This window comes from Schistocerca gregaria, chromosome 1, assembly GCF_023897955.1.
Source record: "Schistocerca gregaria isolate iqSchGreg1 chromosome 1, iqSchGreg1.2, whole genome shotgun sequence".
NCBI classification, from domain to species: Eukaryota; Metazoa; Arthropoda; class Insecta; order Orthoptera; family Acrididae; genus Schistocerca; species Schistocerca gregaria.
Window position 1 is genome coordinate 683,973,965 of NC_064920.1, and position 24,247 is coordinate 683,998,211.

A 24,247-nucleotide genomic window follows, 5' to 3' on the forward strand; every position below is an offset into this window, starting at 1 on the left:
AATGATGTGTAGAAGCTTCAAAATGATCAGAAAACTGCCCTTAAAGTGATCATACATTCTATACTGTCCCAGCAGAATGAAAGTGAAGTGGAGATTCAATAGGGCAAAACAAGCAGTAAACTAAAATATAAATGAAGTATGAAGGTTTATGTGAATATATGGAAAGAAAGAGGTAATTAAGGAATTGTAATGTTAACTGAACAAGAAACACATTCATTGCATTGGAAAATCTTTTGAAAAGTAACCCCGTGCCACACACACACACACACACACACACACACACACACACACACACACACACACACACACACACACAGAGAGAGAGAGAGAGAGAGAGAGAGAGAGAGAGAGAGAGAGAGAGAGAGAGAGAACACAATAATTTCAAGCATGTCTCTGCTCCATGCTGATTAGTTGCTGAGCATATACTGAATGTACAATCTAAAGGTAATTATACTGTATTTTCAATGTGCACAAGAATAGTAGTTGTCATTAAAATGAAGAAAGAGCCTGCAAAAATCCCTAAAGAATAGGAAAAAGTTGATCATAACTTACAAATTCAACATTCCAAAAGATTTCAATTCAATCACATTTTCTGCCGTCAACATAGTATTTTTACTGAGCAATGAACAGTTGTAAATCATGCTCCTTTCTTGAGGAAAAGTTTTTATTACTGTAATCTAACTGTGGTATTACTGTTACAGAATACAAAAATGGAATTACTCCCACTAATGCTTGATTTTTAAAACATTGTAACGAAATTTGGTTGTTTAAAGACTAAAACAGGCTAATCACTACAATTTTTCCACTGCATTTAACACAACTCTTCTACTTATCAATGAGTTTTATCTTCCTTCCAACAACAGAGTTTCTTGTATTTAAAATGTCGTTAAAAGTGCTCTAACACATTTACCAAACTTCAATGCCTCACTATAATTTGTTATTGAAAACTAAGAATTTGCACAATCAGATGTAACAAATTTAATTCTCAGGGGGAAAAGTCTAAGCAAACTGCACATGTTTCAATGCCTGCAGGACAAGCATAAAACATGAATAATGTTACTGTTCAGTTGCATAGTCAAGCAAGAATATATGCAACCATCTTTTATTTTATTTTTTAAATTTTTTTTGTAGTGAAGTACTACTGGTATACTGCAAGTTACCTCTTTGGACAGCTGAGTAATATAATATTTCGAAGTGATTGTCCTCTACCAAACCAAAAACCAGTACACAATTTTCAATTCTTAACATACAAATCAGCAGACAGACATATTCAGATCCCTTATGCTCCATTTCTGAGGATTTGTTGAATCAAATCAAACTTTTTTTGCTAGTATTACAAATAAGTTCAAAACACTTTAATGCTGACATAAAAAAATAAAAAATATTGAGAAATCACTTGTATGAGAACCTGTCAAGAGAAACAACATGGAGTTCTCACAGTATATGCAAATGTGGCTAGGAAAGATCTGAATTAATGATTTTTTTTTAATGTCTGAAACACACACACAAAATTATACTTCTAAGTTACGTTTGTTGAGTTTGAGAATCAAATCACTTTTTGTAATAATTTTTTTTTAAACTTTGATTCTTGCAAGTTTCAGGTAACAGATGTTTCCGCAAACCTAGTATATATGAATGTTATACATGAATGTTGTTGAAAATTAAGTCTCTGTCAAGATGCCCAATTTAATTACACTGTCACTGCTCAAGACACAACGTGCTGTATACATAAATTGACAGCTGACCATCATAACACATAGTGGTGAATTAGGCAGTACAAACCTTTTATGGAAAATTGTAATCACTGAAAAGCTACATTAATTTTGGCTGTATCAAAGTAATTTATTTATCACAAATAGGTCAAACCTATTGATACACCAGAGTCTCTTATTTGATACTTTTGATCCTCACAAAGGTATTTACTTTATAAAGGAAACTCTATTTTAAATGAGTATTAACAACAGAAACAGAGGAAACCAAATGATGCTAACTGATTCTTGACACATGCTTATTTCAACATTTACTGATATTTTCCAAGTGAATTTAATAAATACGGAAACATAAATAAGGCACTAGAAAATTTCATTTTTCAGGACTGCATACAGTCCCATTTTGTAGATATCTGAACTCAACTCCACATTCATTAGACTACTTACTTGACTGTGAGAGTACCTGAAAAATGCACTGACTCCAACAGTTTGCAGATGAATTTTTGACCCGATCATACAAGTAGCAAGACTGACATAACTATGCACCACAAGCATACATATTATAAAAATGTCTGACATTATAAAAACATCTGTGATGCTAGTGTTCCCTTAGGAAATCATACACCATAAGTGCCATAGGCAGAGGGTATAAAAAATCTTTCCCTATGATTTAGTTTCAGATGATTCATCTCTCCACTTTTTTTTAAATTTAAAACTCTGTTGAGTTCATAGTCTCTAACCTGCCTCCTCTTATTTTTAACAAACAAGGGCATAAGGCAGAGTGTTACTAACCACAGATACATGAAGTAACTAACACAACAAAAGCACTGAAAGCCAGTATATATCAGTAAGATATTATGAGGTGCTTTTTGTTAACAGTCATTATCTACTCCTCTCCACAATCCAATTCTCACATTCCTTGACTAACCTGCAATGGCCTATTCAACAACAAACACAAGAAATGTAACTTACCAAAATTAGGGTTTAGGTTCAATATTCGTGTGAATGGTTAGGTTGACCTGGAAAACTACTCACCAAAAATGATGACAATTAAGTACAGATGGCCCTACGACCTCATTTTTGTCCACTAGGAGTACCCTATAAACTAACATATCTTTCTCCCAACCCCCCCCCCCCCCCCCCCCCCCCCCCCCCCGCCCCCAAAACACTGAACAGCAGCACTACTTCATGTACTGGTGGATAACAACCCGAAATATATTTAGTACGTTCATGGAAGTCAAGGAGGGGCGAGGGGTGGGGGTGGGGGTGGGGGAGGAGGAGGAGGAGGAGGAGGAAAGAGAGAGAGAGAGAGAGAGAGAGAGAGAGAGAGAGAGAGAGGAGGGGGGGGGGGGGACAGGAAAGGGCGCAGCAGAGGTGTAGGAGGAAGGCCTGTCTATTTAATCAGGTTGTCTCTGCCCCTATTACAAATTAAAAGAAGCACAAAACCATTATTTTACGAATTATGCTATTTGAAACAAGGAATAGGCTATTGAATATTGCAAGTTACACTGTGAGTCTTTATTATCTTACAAATATTTCAGAGCTTCAGCCTTGCTTACAACATGATGCTGCAAAAACAGTGGAAAATTGCTGTTATTTCCCAAAATCACTATGTACATGACGAATATCTGAGATCAACAGCCCCATTGATTTCATGGTGCCAAATATAAAACAGCAAATGTGTGATTATTACAACATTAGACCTACAAATGAATAAGTTCATTTACACTAAATTTCATGTCAATTTTATGTTAATTCCATACAATTACTGAAAAATGTTCCAACTGTATAAAATCTTTAGGTGAAATCTCAAGGACTGTAGAAAATGTGGATTGGATTCTGAAGGTAACTGAAATATTTACAGAATGAAAATAAATAAATTGTGAAAACAGAGCACTTTGGAAGAGATTATTTTTCATGGATCATTGAGTATATACAAGTCTGAGCCATTAATGGATGAAAGTTCCAAATCCTGCTTCATGAAGAAATGCATTTCTTGCCTAAGCCACATCATCACACTACCGAAGGGCAGAAAAAATAAAAATAAAAAGCCGAACTTTGAACACTGTACAGAGGCTACTGACTGCTCCATGAAGTAAGGAAGTGGTGTTCTACATATTCAAGCATTATACTGGTTGAGCTGCAGGGGTGGGGGGGGCAAGCATTCATCTTCAAATGGCTCCACAGATTATCGCCTGAATCGCCATGGCCGCCGTGGGCCAAGTTTCCATCGTCAGCCTCTTGAGGGAGCTGTTGATGTGGAATGAGGTGCTGTTCCACCTTCATCCTCACTACAGCCTCCCTCTAGAACGGGTAGTCACAGCTTCAGTTCATTCGCTATCTTCGATGCAATATTCTTGAAACCAATCGATGTTCCAGAGATACGCTTGAATCTTACTCCGTTAAGGGACAGTCGAGGGAGTTTACACACTTCTATCTCCCATTGAACAAGTGAGTCTGTGTTTGGATCACCATGCACACACAACAAAAGGAATCGTTCACGTTGTTCATAATCACAGTTGTTAGCGTCCAATACCTGAAATTGTAAAATTTATATAGAACAAGCTATAAACACTTACAAAGTAATGACAAGAAGGAAATAATAAATGTTCATTCTACATTTACCATTAAACTTTGAAATTATTCTCTGCACTACTGCAGTATTGCTTAAGAGAAAACATTACCTTTCGTATTTCTGCCATTATTTCATTTGGGTCCCTTGATGATGTTGTCTTCATACTCCACGTGAATCTTAATGATCGAGGTTTAACCTGATCATCATTGACAGTGCTGCTGTAAGAGATTTATTCACTGTAATTGTGGATAAAAATTTAAATACAATTAATCTTTACCGTGACTACTATTTTAAAAGAAAATGCAGATGATAATGTAAAGATTTTTTGTTCACATTAATACATCTGTCCTGCCTTCCCACAACACACACACACACACACACACACACACACACACACACACACACACACACACACACACACACATTTTCATAAAATAAAATTTTGACTATTGTTATATGAGGTTACTACAAAGATGTTACAGGATTTACATATCAAAGTTGCCTAACTGAATTGAAATGTCGTGATTTAGTGTGAATTACCTAAGTGAACAACAAATGAGAAGTATTAACCAAATAACCAATGACTGGAATACATATAAATGTTTCTTAATAGGTAAACCCCTTATGAACAAAACATAGGTAAATACCTTATGTACAAAACATCAATAAGTTACATAATCTGTTAAACGTACATGCATACACATTACGGTATCAGTGCTTATTATTATTATTTTACTTTATTTCATTTCATTATATTCCCTTCATTTTAAAACCAAGTTTGCATTACAATATTCCTATGTTCCTTTACTGCTACTTCTACATTAGCCAAACTTGTGTTGTGATGTGCTTTGGTTTCACTAATGTCATTTCATGACGACCAGTACCTTTGCTTTATATGGAAAATAGTTCTACAGTGTCCCTAAATGTCTTCCGAGAACGAGGTGCACACACTTATAAAGGTTTGACCTTACAACATGCAGGCAGGGCTCTTGTAGGAGCTTTTAAGGCTAGTTTGCATTTTCCAAACAAAAATAGTGCTCTTCTGCCTACAAGCACAGAGCATACTAATTTGTTTCATTGATTTGAAGAGGAGATAGATGTAAGTTATGGGCGCACTGGCACAACAGTTCAGCAGTCTACACCATGGCAATACAGTGACTCGTCACCACTGAAGAAATTTCACATTATTCACAGTGTGGAGAAAATTAAGGCAGGTTTTTGTCCCCCCCTCCTTTCTTTTTGTTTTTTATGAGGAAAGGGGATGGGAATGAGGGAACATTTTAGATGCCCTTCCAGTTCACTGCATTCTGAAGGATACTACTGAAAGTCTTGTATCAAATGAATTTGTTTGAGGATTAAGTTTTTTTCAACAGTGCAAGAAAACTGACAACAAAGACAGCTAATACGTCTTTTCATCAAGGTGATGTTCTTGCTTATCGAGCATGCTCTTAGGGAGGGTTAAAAAGAAGAAGAAGAAGAAGAAGAAGAAGAAGAAGAAGAAAGACAGCAGTTGTAGAGAGATCTCCTAGTTCCTTCTTACTCTTACACAACTCTGCAAACAGTTTCTGAACTTCAAAACAAAGTGCACTCAGAATGGTGATTAGTTAAGACTGCTACTGCATCAACAATTTTCCATGAGGGGGTGGGGTGGGGGTGGGGGGGGTGGGGGGAGACAGGCAGTGAAGATGTGTCTGAAGCTGCCACAGAAAACCATGACAATTTTTTTTAAAAAAGATTGTGTGTGTGTGTGTGTGTGTGTGTGTGTGTGTGTGTGTGTGTGTGTGTGTGTGCGCTCACATATGTAGAGGAGAATTATTCTGAAACATGTCACTGTTTAAACTTTGTGGTGTAAATAGTTAGGAATTTATAGCAGGGGGGAGGGGGGGGAGAGAGAGAGAGAGAGAGAGAGAGAGAGAGAGAGAGAGAGAGAGAGAGAGAGAGAGAGGGGGGGGGGGGGAGGGAGGGAGGAGATGAGACTTTAAAACTGAAAGTAGTTCAATGTCTGTTACATATGTCTTTGTACTTACAAATTTTCTTTCCTTGCTTCTAAGTGAAGTAACACACACAAATGACAGTTACTTCATACTTACTGAGGTTTACAAAAAGTCATAATTAAAACCTGAATGTGTATCTGACTCTGTACAATAGCATGCACACTCTGTATCCACTTTCTTTTCATAGGATAACGATTCCCCCCTGCACACACACTAGCCGAAACCAATAATTTATTGTTAAATGGCGAACTATCAAACATAATTGATTTAATTCTAAAATACTGCTTTTTAGTTCATATTTTTTGTCTATCAAACTCCTTGACAGTACTTACCACGTACAACATTTCCCAAAGATACATATTTATACAGGTCTTCCTTGTGTGGAATTTTAGTGACCAAGATCTCTCCCTTTGCTTTTTATTTACAAAGCTAATTCTCGTTTGTGTTTGCATGCATATTGATATGAACAAAACCAATTTAAATGAAGATCAGTAAAAAATTAACAATGGAACACTTAAAATAAATCTTTAATATACTACAATATACGTAAAAAGGGTAAACGTACCTAACTACATGTTTAGGGACCGTATCCATGGGTCTGAAATTCAAAAAGAAAGCAAATCTAAACAATGATGGGTCAAAACAAAACAACACATATTATGAAGTGCTGTGCAAAAAGACATTATACTTCAACAAACAAAAAATGCACATTACATTACAAACATTAACTGCAAACTTAAGAATCAAGCAACACTAGGACTGCACTTGCGTATTTCACAAACCAATGACCAATGACTGATATGCCAGTATTTATTAGCTGACACTGACCTTTTCATTCCTGATATTTTAAACAACTGTTTTAATCCCAGAAAACATGATCAAGATCCACAACAAAAATGCACAACTACAAATGCAAACTTTTCTCAGGGCATGAACAAACATCAGCAATTGGTTCAGCTTCAAACAGAACTCCAGAATGCAGAGATATTTTCAGGAGTCAACAAGGACACACACACACACACACACACACACACACACACACACACACACACACCACAGAGAGAGAGAGAGAGAGAGAGAGAGAGAGAGAGAGAGAGAGAATGGTCTTGATAAACACAGTGTGTGGTTCATAACTGAACACTAAGAAACAATTGACTGCAAACATCACCACTGAAAAAACTGCTATCTCATATGCTACTGAATTCATGTACATGTACTCACTGATTTTGAAGCAAAGACAAATTGTACAAACATAAGAAAACATTACATTTTAAATGTCTTCAAGTACTGAAAGATTAAACACCCTGGAATGTAAGTTACATGTTCCAAATTTAACAACCTCGAACAAACTTTTTTCTACTATAAGAATGTAATGAATCAGTGTCAAGAAGTAATTATCAGTTTTCGGAGCAGGATAAAACAGTTAATTAATCTACAAAATAAAATAAAATACAGCGAAAATAAAGTTTAGATACTGAATCACAAAACACGATGTTCAGCTCTTCCCGACTTATTTTCTTTGAGCCGACATTAAATTTCAACAGATAAAGATCCCATAGCCATTTTAATATTGTCCTAAATGCGGTCTCTCTCTTATTTACATTAACTCAAATCTGCTCCCATGTCTATGTGATGTAGGTATGATTCTTGTCAGCTTTACTAATATCATCATTTAAGAAATTCTTTGAACCATTCCTAGACACCAAGTCAAATGTTACCAACACAAAATGCAGTGCACTAATCATTATCACATTAATAACACAAAGGTTTATGCAATATGAAAGTGAACACTATCACCTTACAGAGTTACCATACAAACTGGCCCAACAAAAGCCACACATTTAAACAATTTTTTTTTCAATACTCCAGTTTTATTTTCCAACATAATTCTGAGAAGGGTGGGTGGATAAGTATTAAACTGCATCATTGTAATTGTTGTGTATGGTTTTCATATATATCTCCCCCCCACAAGATTTTCTGAAGTATCAGCATTTAACATCAAACTGAACTGCCTGACAAGGGATTAAGGGAGTTTTGCATCATACGATGAAATTTTGCTTCGCCCACATTTACATTACTTTAAGAAAAGGTAACTATGAAGATTTACTCTAAGTTTTTTTCATGTATTATCTGGTACACATGTTCCACTTATTATATAAATGGTGACCTACCTGCTGTCACACTGAAGCACCATGTTAATTATTAGGCTTTTCAAATATTCATTATATTATTACTTTTAATACTGATACATAATGCAACTTTCTGAATACATTGTAGTGCTAGGTGTGATAAGTAGCATTATATTTCAGAACAATTTTCATAAAATAAGGTTATCTAATGGTTGCTGTACTCTGACAAACTGATGTATTTCATGTGGTGTGTAAAACAAAATTGTGCCATTGATGACAGAGTGTTAATTGATATACAAACTTCACAACAGTAATATGTTGCACATATCCTCTAAAATATATGCTGAAATACTTTCCGACTGAATTTATCTAATGGAACTTGGATCTTTTTACAGAACGCAAGACAATCTGAAGATATAAACAGGTCTGTTTTTCTTTTTGTAACAATAACACACGAAATTCTCCTGTTAGCTCATTTAGATTACTGCAGTAATTTGTCACAGGCACCTAACATAAAATAGTGTTGCAAAACACAGTTATTATCCCCATGGCTCCCAAGAGGGAGTTCATCACAACCACAAAATGTAGTTACAATAATATTTTACCAGCCATTTGTGCACCATATGGATCTACTATTAATTTGTTACAAATCCAATAGTTGAGGCCTATAACTAAGGCACAACTGTTCCTCTAGCACACAGTTTCAACTTAAGTGCAGATACTAATGAAGGATTAACATAATTTGCCTACACCATGTCCTTATTCTATGAGAATTAATTGGTCACATTGACAGAAAAATTAATGTTTTTCTTTGTCTCCACAGTAATGACAGCTGTAGTGTAACTTACTTATTTTTCAGTAACTGAATAAAGACAGATGCAATAGTTGTACTCACCATAGTAAAGTTGGTTAATGGTACAGTTGACAGAAAATTCTCAACAAATAGTTATGAAACCTACAGTACCCTGAATCTATGACACTTTTCCTTTTGGACGCTGGAGGATAAAATACCACTAGTAGACAGTTCTGGAAGGTGGCAAAGTCAATTAAAAGTCACTCAAACTAGAACAACAAGGGCATGATGCCACAAACAAAAAATCTGTTATTATGGTGCACTCTTCTTGGTATGCCGTCTTTTCAAATGCACCCCTTGCTTTCTAACAGCATGGAATGAATCATCTTCAGATGCTGATGACTCAATATTTGTCATTAATTCTTCTGAGCATGTTACGATAATTTTGTTAAAGAACCAACATTCATTCAACCATATTCAAGCAATGCATTAATACTCAAGAAATCTGTATCAAATGTACAGACTACATAGATATGAACCACAATTTTCTTGGCTCTCCTTATCACTTCAGGAAAAGCAACCTTATAAATAAATCTTTGGTGATGTTTACCTACTGAAAAACAACTAATTTTGGGGCTACTACAAACATTAAACTATACATTTGACAAAAATGTTAACTTACATTTTCAAATTTCACTTTACAGAATTCACATATGGTCGTTGCTGAATTAACTTAATTCCCACATTATCTCAATCCTTGCCTTAACATTCAAGCTAGCACCGACTACAATAATTCTTTATAGTATGTTTCAGAGAAAGGCGAACAGAAATAAATAGAAAAAGGTAAAGCCACTATACATATGGAACAAAACTGAGTGCTGCTAATCCAAAACCTATTTCTTTTAAAGCCAGGAGCAGTAATGAGCTACGAATTTCACACTTCATATGCTGCCTTCGAAATTTAGCTTTCCACTGTGGCACCAACACATGGAAAGCGACATCTCCTGATATTTGGGCTCAAAGAATTGTGAACTCTAATTATTGACATCTACTTGTCCTTATCCTTACAACAAACGAAAGTTCATTTTAGTTTAATAGCTGATCATGAGTGTACATGTCCTCCAACTTACTTATTTTAAGTAGATATCATCACTACTGTGAAATTATATAATCATGTAATATCATATAGCATGCTACTTTGGCTTAAATTATATGCTCTGATATACCGTGACAAAAACACTGTGCACATATCTATTTATGTTCTAGATAAACATATGGATAAAATGTGCAACAGTGAAATAATTCTTTGTTATATATCTACTATGAGAAATAGCTAAAACTTTTTGGAGCACTTCAACCAGTTCAGGTCTACCCTGCATACGTAACTCAGAAAAAAGGAAAAATTCAATTGCAGAAATACATACAAACTAACTTTTGTGGTGTGCATGTTTGAGTTACTTTTCTAATAAAACACACTGTTTGTTGTGTACTCCAAATATATACATGATACTAATCCATGAATGATCCTTTATAATCCATTAACAGTGTGTGAAGGATCAGTGCTTAAACTGAGACGTATCATTTCATAAAGAAAGCTGCTACCATATGAGCTACCTGCACACACCTCATGGTCCAGTACAAAGTACATCTCACAGCAACCAAATAACAGCCATTCCTTACAACATTTGCTATCATATGAGATACTCGGAACCAAAAGCACACCATCAATTTTGAGACTGTAGCTTTTATGCATGCTCCTGATATATGATGATCTTGTGGGGGAACTAGCTTTATCTGTGCTGTAGGTCCACACCCGAAAAAAATGTAAAACCTATGGGACTGGTGGTATGTACCCAAATTTTTATTTTATAAACACTCATTTTTCCCAAAACTTTTGTCTCCGGGCTTTGGACCCTTATAGTTCTCAGTGCCTTATATACTTTCTCCATGTAGTGCATGTTCTGCGACAGATGCAAGAAAACCTTTATACAATTTTGAAAGCAGAGGAAAGGTACTGACACTGTGAGGATTGTACTGTGACAATGAAGGTCTCTTGGGATACCTCTAATATTAGAAGTTTAAATTTAATTCATGTACATAATTTTACTGTTTATTGACTGAGGATCATTAAAATGAATGAAACTCAAGTCTTTCTAATTACATTATCGTAATGTGTTTATCTGACATGTTCCACACTGAGGAGGATTCCCTCTTTTATGGGTCTATGGAATGAATAATTAATCTAAACATCTAAATAACTAATCTGTGGATAATAGTGCTGCCTGAAGTTTGACTTAATATGACACAGTTTTAATCTATCATGAAATTTCGATCTAAATTTTATCTTCAAACTAATTGTTTAAGAAACCTATTCTCTACAACTCAACAATACTGTGTTCTTTGAAAGTGAATTATGAGGAGTTTCTAGGTTAAATACACAATAAAAACAGAAACAACAAAGTAAATGCTGATTCCAGCAACTTCAATTTCCATGTTGGTAAGTGTTAAGCCAATGATCTGGATCTCAGAAATATAAACTCGATTTTTTTGTTCTTTTGTCGAAGAGAGAAAAGATACACAACACACAAAAAGACACTAAAATACTTACACCTATCAAATTTACATTTCTGCAAAACTGCTAAAAATGGGGTAAGCCAAGTCTAAAATGTTTATTCAAATATTGTAACAACAAAATAAAATTTGTTGTGAAAACCATTTCCTTAAGAGAGACTGATTTTTTTCTGACAATACTTCACTGTGTGTCTTGGTTGCTTTGGATGTTGTGTTTGTATAAAGCAGTAATAAAAAATGTGTACTACTACTAATATTTAATCCTCTTGTAAATATTTAAGGCAAAAAACAAAAAAATGATCATATAGTAGAAATGTATTAAAGAATTTTATTCAAAATTTAAAACTTTCAACAAGATGCGTTTATATATATATATATATATATATTAACTATATAATATATATATTAAATTGTACACACACAAAATAAACATACAGTTGCACAAAAGGGATTTCTGACCAATATTTATGCAAATAAAAATCAAATAAATGAGTACCTCAAATAATATACTCTTCTGTGTGATGCGATTTAATTTTATAACATACAATTTAAGAGCTTATCAACAGTTTGAGCTGAAACCAAATTATGTGTAGTATACATAAAAGATCTTTAAGAAAATTCATTCAGTAAGCAAGTAAATGCAATGCACAAGCACTTTTTTTCACTTTAATATGAAGTACTGTTACCAGCATTAACAATGTCTATTTATTTATAGAAAAGTTGTCCTTTACATAAAACACTTTCCATATCTAGAAAGTGCAACTAACAGAAAACAGAACACTGAATTTAATATAAAAAAGTGAGAATTATTGTTAACAATGTACCATGTGTTACTGGTAACAATTCAAGGTTTAGTAGTAATTTACAAAAGAGTCATATTTAACTAAGGCATCTGAGAAGAAGCCTGCATCAAAAATTGCTACTGAAATGAAATTACTGCAAATACAAGAGTTGACAAATTTTCTAAAGGCACTGCTTAAGTACTCATTACTAACTCAGCATGCACAACTATTAAAGGAATGTTTTGCAGTCAAAAGACACTGTGAATTTTGAAAAATTGTCAAATATGATCAAACTGTAGTAATGGCAAGATTAAGCCAGGCACCACGTCCTGTATTCTTAATATCATTTGAAATAAATATCGACTTTGTGGTTTTAAACCAGAAAATGTTTATGGACTATTGTTCTGAGTATTAACAATAATATTTTCAAGAGATACAGGTTATGATCGCATAATGCTGGTCATGTCTTTTGTTTAAATGCACTGACAATACTGATTTAGTTACTACTAAACAGCATTATTTAGTACACGCACAAAGGATGAAAATAAACTGTTACCCTGACACTGTATTGTAGTTACTGAAGAAAGAATGCTACATATGAAATATTGTGAGATGTATACGACTCAAAAGTCGTCTATGTTTACATAAATACACTGTGATTAGTCACTCAATACAAAACTGCATAAACAACAAAAAAACCTGGGAATTTAAGAAGCTGACTAAAGTTGAGCCATTCACTCAATTTCTATACCTATGTAAAAAATTAAAGGAACTAAACAAAGGCAGCATGTTTAGATTATCATTGCCAATCTAAGTTGCTTGGTAGACAGCATAGGGTAACATTCATTCATAAGTATTTGTTCCCCCAAATGAGATGCACATTTATTTATATAGGCATGCAGCTGAAGAGGCATATAAACAGTCTTCTGAAGCAACGTTTCAACCCTGGAACCGCATTAAGTCTTGCACTAACAGTTGTGTGTGGATAACTAATATATGAAACCCAGAATCACGTACACCAAGTACATTAACACATTAATGTAATTGTGCAGCTGAGGTAAGTATGAATACTTTAAGGCAATAATATTGCTCATGTTTGGAGTAAATTTCTGATTGACTTCTTGTGTTATAATATGGCACACACTAGTTTACAGCTACCCTTTACAAAACAGTCTCTCAAATGGAATAAGAAATTACAATAATATTTAAGGTAGACTAGACCTATTTCCTGTGTACTTCTATTTACAATACAATTAGATAATCATAAAATTGATTATCTATCAAAATAAACTATACCTGCAACAATAAAAAAATGTTGCAGATTTCATGCGAAAGTTAAATTAATAATTTATTGGATAGTAACAATTCCTTTTCAAAATACATGTGAAGCAAATAGCTGTCTACAGTCTGGTCTTTGGTCTCATAAAGACCTAAAGCTTGATAGCACCCCACATGTGAGCCTCACATACTGAATGATCTGTACCAAATCAAATGCAGAGCTCTGAAGATGCGTAATGTGACTCCAAGAGCCACGCATATGCATCAGTTTTTCTCAGCAAGGTTCACTGCTTCTGTGACGCCAACTCCCCTCTTAATTTTAGGTCCTAAGAATAACAAGCAGAAAGAAAAACTGCCTGTCAGTGTTAAAAATTCATACCTTTATCTTCTGGCTAAATTACAGATAAACTTTTATAGTATTAAATAGGAAACCTCTTGCACTCAATTTAGCACATTTGCCCTAACAGACAAGAAGATGTGAGTAGTGGTAGAAGAAAGAAAAGAACTAAAAATTTAAATATAATTTCAGTTGTGATCGATATAATTATACTACTAAGTGCAGTTGTCGAGAGAGATTAACAGACAAATACATATGCAAAACAAACCTTGTGGAAAGTTAGAGCCAAAAGGAAATGATATATTTTTGAAAGTTATACAAAACTTCATAGTTAGCACAAAAATTGCGTCATGAGTTTTACATAATGTTAAATTAAAAATAATTACAGGAAGATGAGAGACATACGCAAACAAGGAAAAAAATATAAGAAAACTTAAACATTTTAATTTATTAATAATTTATGTATTATGTATTTATGAAATTATATCTAATATGAATGAAAGCAATTTTAGACGCTGTAAGCTGGTTTTATACATCCATGCTGGTTGAGGTCCTCCTTTGGAATAACTGAAAATATCTTCTTTAAAACCAAAACAAGATTTCTTACGCTGTATATGGTGCTTGATACCACCAATCAATATGAACATGCCACACTATTTCTATGCTTCAATTTCATCCTGCCCTTGCGATTTCAAAATAAATCGAATATATGGCACATGAATACTGTAAAGCAAAATTGGTCATTTTCGATTGTAAATTATATATGATGGATGTATTAATAAGATTGAAAGCAGCTCTTCCAACAAGGATTGCAAATTTTTAAAAAAAATGTAGTATTATGAAACAGAACCATCACCCAAATGGTTGTTAAGTTTCCTTTTATAATGCAAAATATTTAGTGATTATAAGTTGTAAAATACACAGCTCTGTACTTTTCAGTATGTTCATAGACAGTGACATCTATAGCGGATGCAATACACCAGTACTCCCTACGTGTGATGAACTTTCAACTGATCAACATCACTGCCACAGTAAATTACTGCAGCAGCATGTAACTGCAGCTAAACACAATGCAAAAGGTAGTCAAACGGAAATCCAATCAATTTAATCATAAATATGGAAATTATACCTGAGAAAATACATGCAGTATTTCACTTATCCGATAATTATGCAATATAATGTATGTGAAATTTTCAATGAGATTTGTATTTTAAGGGCATGGGCTGAGTGTGTGTGATGGTGTCATGTATGACAGAGCAATGTATGTTTCGGCTGGTATTGTAGGCAGCTTTTATTAACTTTAATGCTTGAAATAATGTTATCACATTAAGCTGTCACACACTTAGAAGAACTTTATTGAAAACAGATTTGTTTTGTCAAGGGATGTTCATCCTTCTTTACTGCAGAAGAGAGGATATTCTTTACAGGACCAAAGAGTACACAAACATAAATCTCAAATAAAGAATGTAATTTTTAAAGCAGAAGATATGGAAATTGAAAGCTAGCATTTATCATCATCAAAATAAAAAGATTCGCAAGGCTCAAATGTTATGGAAGTTGCTAATAAGATGCTTTATTGAAAACACTCTTCCAGTTACAGTTTTCTACGATTAGTGATTGAAAAATACATACGTAATGAAGAGTAAGATTGTGATATAGGGGAATATGAAATAGAGACAAAAAAAGGTTCAATAATGAAAAACTGTGGTTGCATGTCTGTATGATAGTACATAAAGGATAGATATGACTTGTCACATTGCTTGGACTCTAAATGTTGTAGCACATTATAGTTCACCATCAATTCCCAGAGATTCAAAAACTGGCAAATACTGCACATCACACATTAAATTCATATATAACAATTGTAATTTATCAATGAGTAAATGATAAAATGCTAAATGAACTTCTCCATTACCTTCAATATACTCTGTGCATTCACTAAATATTCCCCAGGAACAATACGTATATTATGACAACTGAAAAAGAAACACCTCGGCTGATACATTCTAGCTAATGCACCCACGAAGACATCTTCATCTATTTATTCCAATGTATAGCAGCAGGAAATGTCAACTACAGTAGTACCAGAAGGTACTGATTAGTTCAGAATTTCTGACACCATTAACTGAATTATAACAGAAGTACGTTATAGTTATTTGGGAATTTCATAGTGCTGCAGTTCCAATCAGCTCAGAGGCACTATGTATGCAACCATGTAAGTCAAGCGCAATTTCCTATCAATGCTGAGTGTACTTCGAGGCAAAATCAACAATCTACAATTTTAAACAATGAAATGAGTAAAGGTACCTCGTTGATTTATACTGCTCTCAATTTCTTTACCTACTCACCATGTAGCCGAAATTATGAGCGACTGGCAGGTATTCAAGTAAGATTAAACTCGGACTATACCTTCTTCAGAATTAATAAACTGGTATGCAAGCACAATGGCTACAATGTCCAGGGGCACAGCAGCCTGACTGAGATAGGGCTGTCTTAGACGCAGTGGGTATAAAGAACAAGGGGAAGAAAGTAACACATGGGAGGGAGCGATAGCAGCTAAGGAAGGAAACAGCCTAATAGGCATATGGCATTATTGAGCACATCCTAGTATGAGCTGAGAGCACTACCTGTGGCACATAAACAAATAGCATTCTTAGCTCTGGAAGGAAAGGGGGTGGGGAGATAGAAAAGTATAGGTGTAAGTTATACAACAAAAGAATTACATTAAAGTGAAGTAGCATGGGTAAGAGCTGGTGGAGACGGAGGGGGGGGGGAATTCAAATGTCATGTATTGTGATACAGAGACTGAAGTTGAGTACGTGCAATGCTACCCAAATCTGTTCTTTGCTACAGTTTGGCGAGGACAACTGAGGGGTCTAATGAGAGGGAGCTATGCCATTATGAGAAGAAATTAAAATAATTTGGGTTTTCTAAAGCAGTGTACAATAAAGGGGTAACTTCTTTCTTCTTATTGTTATGTAAATTATGCAAAAGGAAAAATATCAATTTTAATGTAAACACCACTGAATATGACCTTGGATGCTATAATTAATACAACAATTAAAAAAACACATATTAAATAGTTTTATCCTGGTTGAAATACTTTTTCACAAGTGTAAGTCTTGTTATCTGGCATACATATCAACTACAAAAAACTTCATTTCTCTTCTGGAGTATCTTCCCTGTCCTAAGTTTCTGGGGATTTCAGGTTTCGGTAAATATCATGAAAAATTGAAGCTATCTGTGGCAGCGTTAGTAACATGAGATCTTTTAACTTCAGGACTGATATGCATCTTCTGCATAGACAGAGTAGTGGTACTTCCTCAAGAAGTTGAATCATGTAAGAATGATCAGCCAAGGGTTTTGGAGTGATAACTGGCATCTTCATGAAGAGTTCCAGTCTGTACCACTCTTCCATATCAGAATAGAAGCTTGAAGAAGAGCAAGCCTGGTTGTTTATCAAATTTCTCAGCACTTAATTTCCTATGTCCTCTACTTATTCGTGTCTGAAGCAGTCAATATTTTTAGACCAAAATAGGCTACATCAAAGACTTCATGTCTGCTTAGCCACAGGTCACATAAGGAGCAACATGCAGGACAATTTTGGCATGTTAGATGTTCCAAGTTTTATATTTCTCAAATGTCACACTTATCACTGTTGGGTTGTAATGGGCTCCATTTTATCAAATTGATTTTTACATGGGCTACACCAGTTATGATATGGTTTAGTATTTTCCATGACCTATAGCTTACTTTGGCACCACTTCGTGGACATTCTGAACAGGGTAGCTGACAGGGGGTTCTTCTAAAGTGTAATTGAGGAACCAATACCTTAATTTTAGTGTTTTTAATCCATAAAGGCTAGCAAATTATGGATGGCGCTCGTCAAATGTTTTCTTGAACTGCTCGTTACATTCATGAGCTACTCTATGAGACTTGGGACTGCTGCAACCTGATGCTTGGAAGAGTTTTTCCAGTGGTGTGGGCTTTAAAGAGTCTTGTGACAAGCGTACAGGTTTTGTTAAGGTTTGTATTGATCTTCTTTGCATGCTCCAATCTAGATCATCCACGGCATGCGTATTCAGCAGCAGAAAAGCAAAGTGCTAAAGTAGTGGTTCTAAGCACAGTAAGTTTAGTGCCCCACTTACTTCCAATTAGCTTTTTAAGGATATTGTCCCCTGCAGCTACCTTAGTTTGGGTTTCTTCAAAGCGATGTTTCTATGTGAGGGACCTGTCAAGCGTCACTAAGCCGGTCTGTGCGCTCAAGGATAGATCCATTCCAATTAATGTGTAACATCCAATTTGCTAGGCGTGTGTACAGGTGAAAAGTGCAAACTTTCATTTTGGAGGGATTTGGATTGAGAGAGTGGTCACTGTAATATACTGGCATCCAAAATTAAAGTACCAAACCGCAATTTCCCGTCCTGTGTCTAATTCAGGATATAATCATACAAACTGTCAACCAGATGACGATATGATCATGTTCTGCATGGAAGATGACATTCTGGTCAAGGGATAACCATGCCACAATGACATCAGGACACCTATGAAACGAGGTATGTTTGCTGGTTAGCCCCACATCTACAATAGCCTGGTACACAGTCACAGATGGTGCAGTATGGCATATAAATGATGCCTACCAGACCCTCTGCGGTGGAGGGCTAGAGAAAGAAAGGAAGGAAGCAGGACAGCTGCAAACTGATGTTGCCTGATGGCTTAATGTGAATCCCTCTGTTGTTTCTCAGATGTAGCAACAGTGTAAAGAGACCAAAACTGTATTTCAAAGACCAGGGCAGGCTGACCAAGTGTGATATCAGAAAAGTGTCCCGTTATTCGACTGTAAGGGCACAGCAGTACCGCATTAGTACCACATGGCAACTGGGATGTGAGATTACAGCATCCACAGGATGTGTTATATCAAGGCAAACAGTATGCAGAAGGATTCTGCAGAGTGGCCTTTATTGTTGGAGACCTGCTGCATGTCTACCTCTAATATGTCTTCGCAGAAGGCAACGTCTAGAGTGGAGTCATCAATATGCCACCCGGACGGTTGAACAGTGTCCCAATGTTGTTTTGACAGATGAGTTCCAATTAAGTCGAGAACAACTCTCAATGGATTCACATCTGGAGGGAACATGGTTTCGGGACCCAAACACTGTGAAAAGAGACCCAAATTGAGGAGGAACCCTAGTGGTGTAGGCAAGGATTACGTTTATCACCCGAACACCTCTTCAAGAAATTGTATGGGTGAATTAGCAAGGTTTAACTGCTTTCAGGTATCGTGTTGAGGTCTTGGAACCTTATTTGCGGTTGCTGCGAGGTGCTTTGTATTGATGAATGATAAAGCTCGATCTTGTAGAGCACAGCTGGTTGATGTTTACTTGGAAATGGAAGATATTGCACGCAAGGTACAGCTTGCTCGCTCTCCCAATTTGAATCCCATTCAGCATGTCTGGGATGCACAAGGGAGATAGCTTGCATCACATCAGCATCCACTAATTGCTCTCCAAGACTGTGAGCACCTCTGCAAGAAGAATGGGCATTATTGCCTCAACATGAGACTGATGACACCATTCACAGCATGCCACATTATTGTCAGGTATGTATTGTTGCCAGAAGTGGTCACATGCCATACTGAGCACATTAACCAGTTATTGGAATGTGTGTGGACATCTGTTAAGTAGAAAATATCTAAAACCATTTTTGTCTACAATAATGCACGCTGCAGTTGTTTACTTTGTGTATTATTTACACTGTTTCTACTTTACTATCACCTGTTTATACTATTTTATGGCAAAATACGCTACCTTGCAAAATTGCTTTCATTTCTGACAGCAATGTATGTTGAAACAGCTTCCAGGGTATTTTCCTACATTACTTCCACTTCCTCAAAGGTTTTCCCTTGTGCTGTGATACGCATATCATCAGCACAGAGAAAATATCTCTGATCTCTGGGAATGGGCTGGTCGTTTGTATATATATTGAACAGGATGGGAGCCAGAACACTTACCTGAGCAAGGGTGTTTTTTCCGCTTTCTCCAATGACTTCTTCCCCCATTCCACGGCAACGTAGAATTGTTAAGTCTGCAGCAAGGATTCTATACATTTTTTAGTTGACAGTCCCTAGTAGTACCACAGATTCTGAGTAATAATTTCCGCTGGTTTACTGTATCATAGATGGCACTTAGATTGTGCAGAGCAACGCTCGTTCTCAGTTTATTTTCATCTCTCTCATCTTTATGCTCTGCGAGTGCCAAGATCAGGCCAGTACATGATTTACCTGGTCTTAAACCAGTTTGCTGCAGGATTAACTTTGAATCAATAATGTTACTGATTCAATTACGTATCAGACTTTCACACATTTTGAGATGGTGGTGCACAATGGATATGGGTCAATAGTTGCTTGGTGAGTCAGGCTCTTTTCCTGGTTTTATGAGTGCTATTACATTGGACTACCTCCAGAGTTAGGGGATTTTAAACGTTTCAGCAGTGGTTAAATGGGTTAGCACCCAATTTTTGACATTCGGTCATATCACGTTGTAACTTGCATTTCTCACATTTTTTGTTGGGCTTGCCTTTCAGTAGTAGTTTATGCGCAATTTGATTAGGTGTTACTCTAGCCATGTCTTTGCTTTCTTTTGGGTCCCCATTGAGCTTTCCGATCAATTTCCATGCCATTTTGCTGCTATGTGACATGTCCATTTTCTCCGAGCTTTCAATCCATTTCTTTTGCCTTGTTTCACTTATTGCTGTCCTAAGAGTTGTGCCACAAGCTATTTTCTCATCACTGAAAGGGCGTTCTGAGTACCATCTTTCATTCTTTGTTCAGAGAGCCCTGGTATAAAGTTCTGTCTACAGCCTCTTGGGATGTGCTGTATGGGCATTTAACAGAGAATTTTATATAAAAAGTTTATTTACTAAGTACTATTTTGGTGCTCAACACTGAAAACCCTGAAATCTTCTGTTGTCATTGGAATGACGGTAAATGGGTTTTCAACTTCGGCTTTTTTTTTTCTGCGTCGTACCACTGGTCAGGAGTGTAAATGTATTTTTTTTATTTTCTTTTCTATTGTGCGAAAATCTCTGTCACTGGGTAGACAGGTATGTCCAAGAAAAAAGACATAATTCTGAATCAAGTCATAGGCTCCTCTGACAAGGAGAGAATAGTACACTCTATTGCTTGTTTTGTCCACTGCAAGAGTCTGAGGAAAGAATCAACCTTCTTTTATAATGAACATTTGAAGGATCACTAAGATGTTTCATGATACATGACGCAATTTATGATGAACCCTGTAAGACAATATCTTCTGGTCTCATAAACGTAATATCCGAATTAAGAGTTGCAAATGTGGAAGCAAAGGTTGTATACCCACGTCTGCCTTAGGTAGAACAATGCCTCTGGTCACTGTCATTACTGGAACAAGCCTATGCTTAAAGCTGATCTACATTGAAAACTTTGGCATATGCGCCACATTTTACAGGTAGAACTCCTGATTCTTAAAATTTTCTTTCGTAGAGGTAGAGCACTTCAGATATGGATTTCACATTTACAACTTACAACTTATGTGTATGGTCTTTTTGCTAGTAAGAGCTTCTGTATTCCGGAAACTTTTTAATGTGGTCTAAGAGTATCCAACAAGACTTCACTCTCTTGTGCTTAACATTGCCCATCTATCTATTTCCGTGATGTGATGTATTAAGTTCAATGGCATTTTCATTGCTAACTACATCTTCACCAACCTTAAGCACATACCTGTCACCTCTAGCCATTGACATTTTTCTGTGACACTGCGAATATATCACAAAAAGCTTTAAAACATACTCTACGCTTTGTCCCAGTCGCTGATGTTACGTGAAAAACAAATGAGTTCTCTCTTCTGCTCATTCCTCCATCATTACAGTTTCTAGCTCCTACTTTCTTACTGGTTATATAACTCACATACTAGTTCCCACTGTTCTTTCTCCTATTTACACCTATTCTCTTCATTTATCAGGGTTATTTCTGCATTTTTACCACCACTTTCAACATTCCCCGATGGCATGGATCCACTTTCTCTCATTATTGTAAAACAGGATTACTAGTAGCACAACAACTTACTTACATAGAAGAAAGACCCAACATGTTTACTGCAATGTACGGACAAAATGCAAATTATGTTTAATACATATAAGAGGACTGATATATAAAAGGAACAATTACATTTTGGAACAATATGTTCTTCCCCTACAAATGATAAATCTGCAACTCTTATGACAGGATGTCTGCAATTCACATAGCAGAAATCAGTAAGTGTCATAGCTCCTCCTCTCTCTCAAAATGACTATAAGGCTGCATTCAAGAAGATTGAACAACTGCTGCACAAAGAGCAGGAACTATGCCACTTTGTTCCAGATCCCAGGATTGACACTATATGTTATTAGAATAATGAAAATGGACAAGACTTAATATTTCATTTTTTGTGGAATAGCTCCCTCTCTCACTAGACTCCTCAATTCATTTGCATGATGATTAATGGTCACTGTCAATATAATAAGGCTGGGCAAAAGTCGTATCAGAGTGACAGGACTGGAATAGAATAGGTTGAATAGTTAAGAGTGTCTTAATATGCAATGTGATTGACAGAAAATCTTTGTTTGCTGTTTTGTTGGATATGCTCACTTCCATGATCCTTGTAATAATTTAAATGTAATGTAAGTGAAAAGGATATTAATTAATATACTTCTCACCAGTGTGTTTTGTGACTCACTCCTTACCAAGTTAAAACTGTTGTAAGAAAATGAGAGTGCCTCTCTGTGCAACATAATTATAAGACATTTACTGATGAAGCTGGTTGAGTGAGCACCTAACTGACAATAAAGAATATGTCACAAAAAGATGAAAACCTTACATAAAACCTCAAAATTAAATGGAAGGAATTATGTTGCTACCAGGGGAGTTGTTGAGTGTGTTACTAGAGGACAGTCCTTTTATGTGGGTCTTCTGCAGTGGTTGGCTGTAAGTGTAGCATAAGGATGAAACATGAGTTTTCTTAGTTTCAGCGAGCATCTGAGCTCTACATTGGAAGAGTTGAAAAGAATTTTGGGCAGCACATTATTCACATTATAACAAGGTGAAAGATAGATGAAAGCCCTGATAAAGGATGTGGTTAATCTGTTCCAGTCTGGATTGGTACTGAGTAATAATTGGGTGGCCAGAGTTGTTCCTCTGCAGTTGGTTACAGGGGTCGTTTGGGAGATTAAGGCCTACGTCGAAGAGGTGTGGGAGATCTATTTGTGGAACAGATTTGGCGGTATGATTCTTAGTGACAGTCTTACTAAGAATTTCTCTATACTGTGCAAAGTATTGCATAGAATTGGATATAACTTTCACAGCAGTACATGCAAATGAATTGTTACCATCCAATTATGGCCAACGGCAAAGTTGGTCACCCAGTGGTAGAGCCTGCTGCTGAGCGCAACATGCTCAACTTCAATGGCTGCTTCACATCCCATCACATTTGGATATTCCATCACCTGTCCCAATATAAATTTTTTTAAATTGGGTAGACTACAACCCCCCCCCCCCCCGAACCAAGGTTCTTATTTTGTTACACACACACACACACACAGCAAGCGGGAGGAGGGTGGGAGAGTGTTAACGTTTAGCAGCTAGTGCAGAAATAGCTCAAACTTTTATGTATCAATGTGTAAATAAAACCTGAAGTATGACAAACTACACTTAGTAAGCCTATGTTCATACGAAAATTGCTCTCTCTGCTTCCCAATGAACATTAGAGACCTAATTAAATATACACTAACAAATTCCTGCCAGGAAACATTCCAATGTATAACTGCCATACAACAGCATAAATTCTATGTCTCAACTTCTTAACTGTAAAGTATTTTTATATCTCAAGGTATCAAAACAGACAAAGTGAAAAAGCCCATTACTATTTCATCTTTGAAACACACACACACACACACACACACACACACACACACACACACGCACACACCAAAACACCCGATTTGTCATCAACAATGGGCATCTTTACATTGAAACTATCAACTTCTTTAATACATATAGTTTAAGTTCGTCA

At 35.9% G+C, this 24,247-nt stretch overlaps 1 protein-coding gene across 45 annotated transcripts in view; it reads right to left on the reverse strand.

The window, feature by feature from the left end:
- Positions 1–1,817: 1,817 nt before the first annotated feature.
- The window catches only part of LOC126363857 (serine/threonine-protein kinase MARK2-like), a 284,053-nt gene continuing 261,623 nt past the window's right edge, over positions 1,818–24,247 (reverse strand). For 14 of the 45 annotated variants that reach the window (XM_050008036.1, XM_050008023.1, XM_050008020.1 and 11 more), the window contains 3 exons: positions 6,844–6,876; positions 4,394–4,502; positions 1,818–4,245 (listed from right to left, as the gene is read on the reverse strand). In XM_050008036.1, the coding sequence (XP_049863993.1) occupies positions 4,027–4,245; positions 4,394–4,502; positions 6,844–6,876 (361 nt within the window). In that variant the 3' untranslated portion in view covers positions 1,818–4,026. Of the gene's footprint in view, positions 4,246–4,393; positions 4,503–6,843; positions 6,877–12,074; positions 14,158–24,247 lie in introns of those variants that run through there. The other 31 variants (XM_050008038.1, XM_050008025.1, XM_050008034.1 and 28 more) reach the window with 4 other exon arrangements.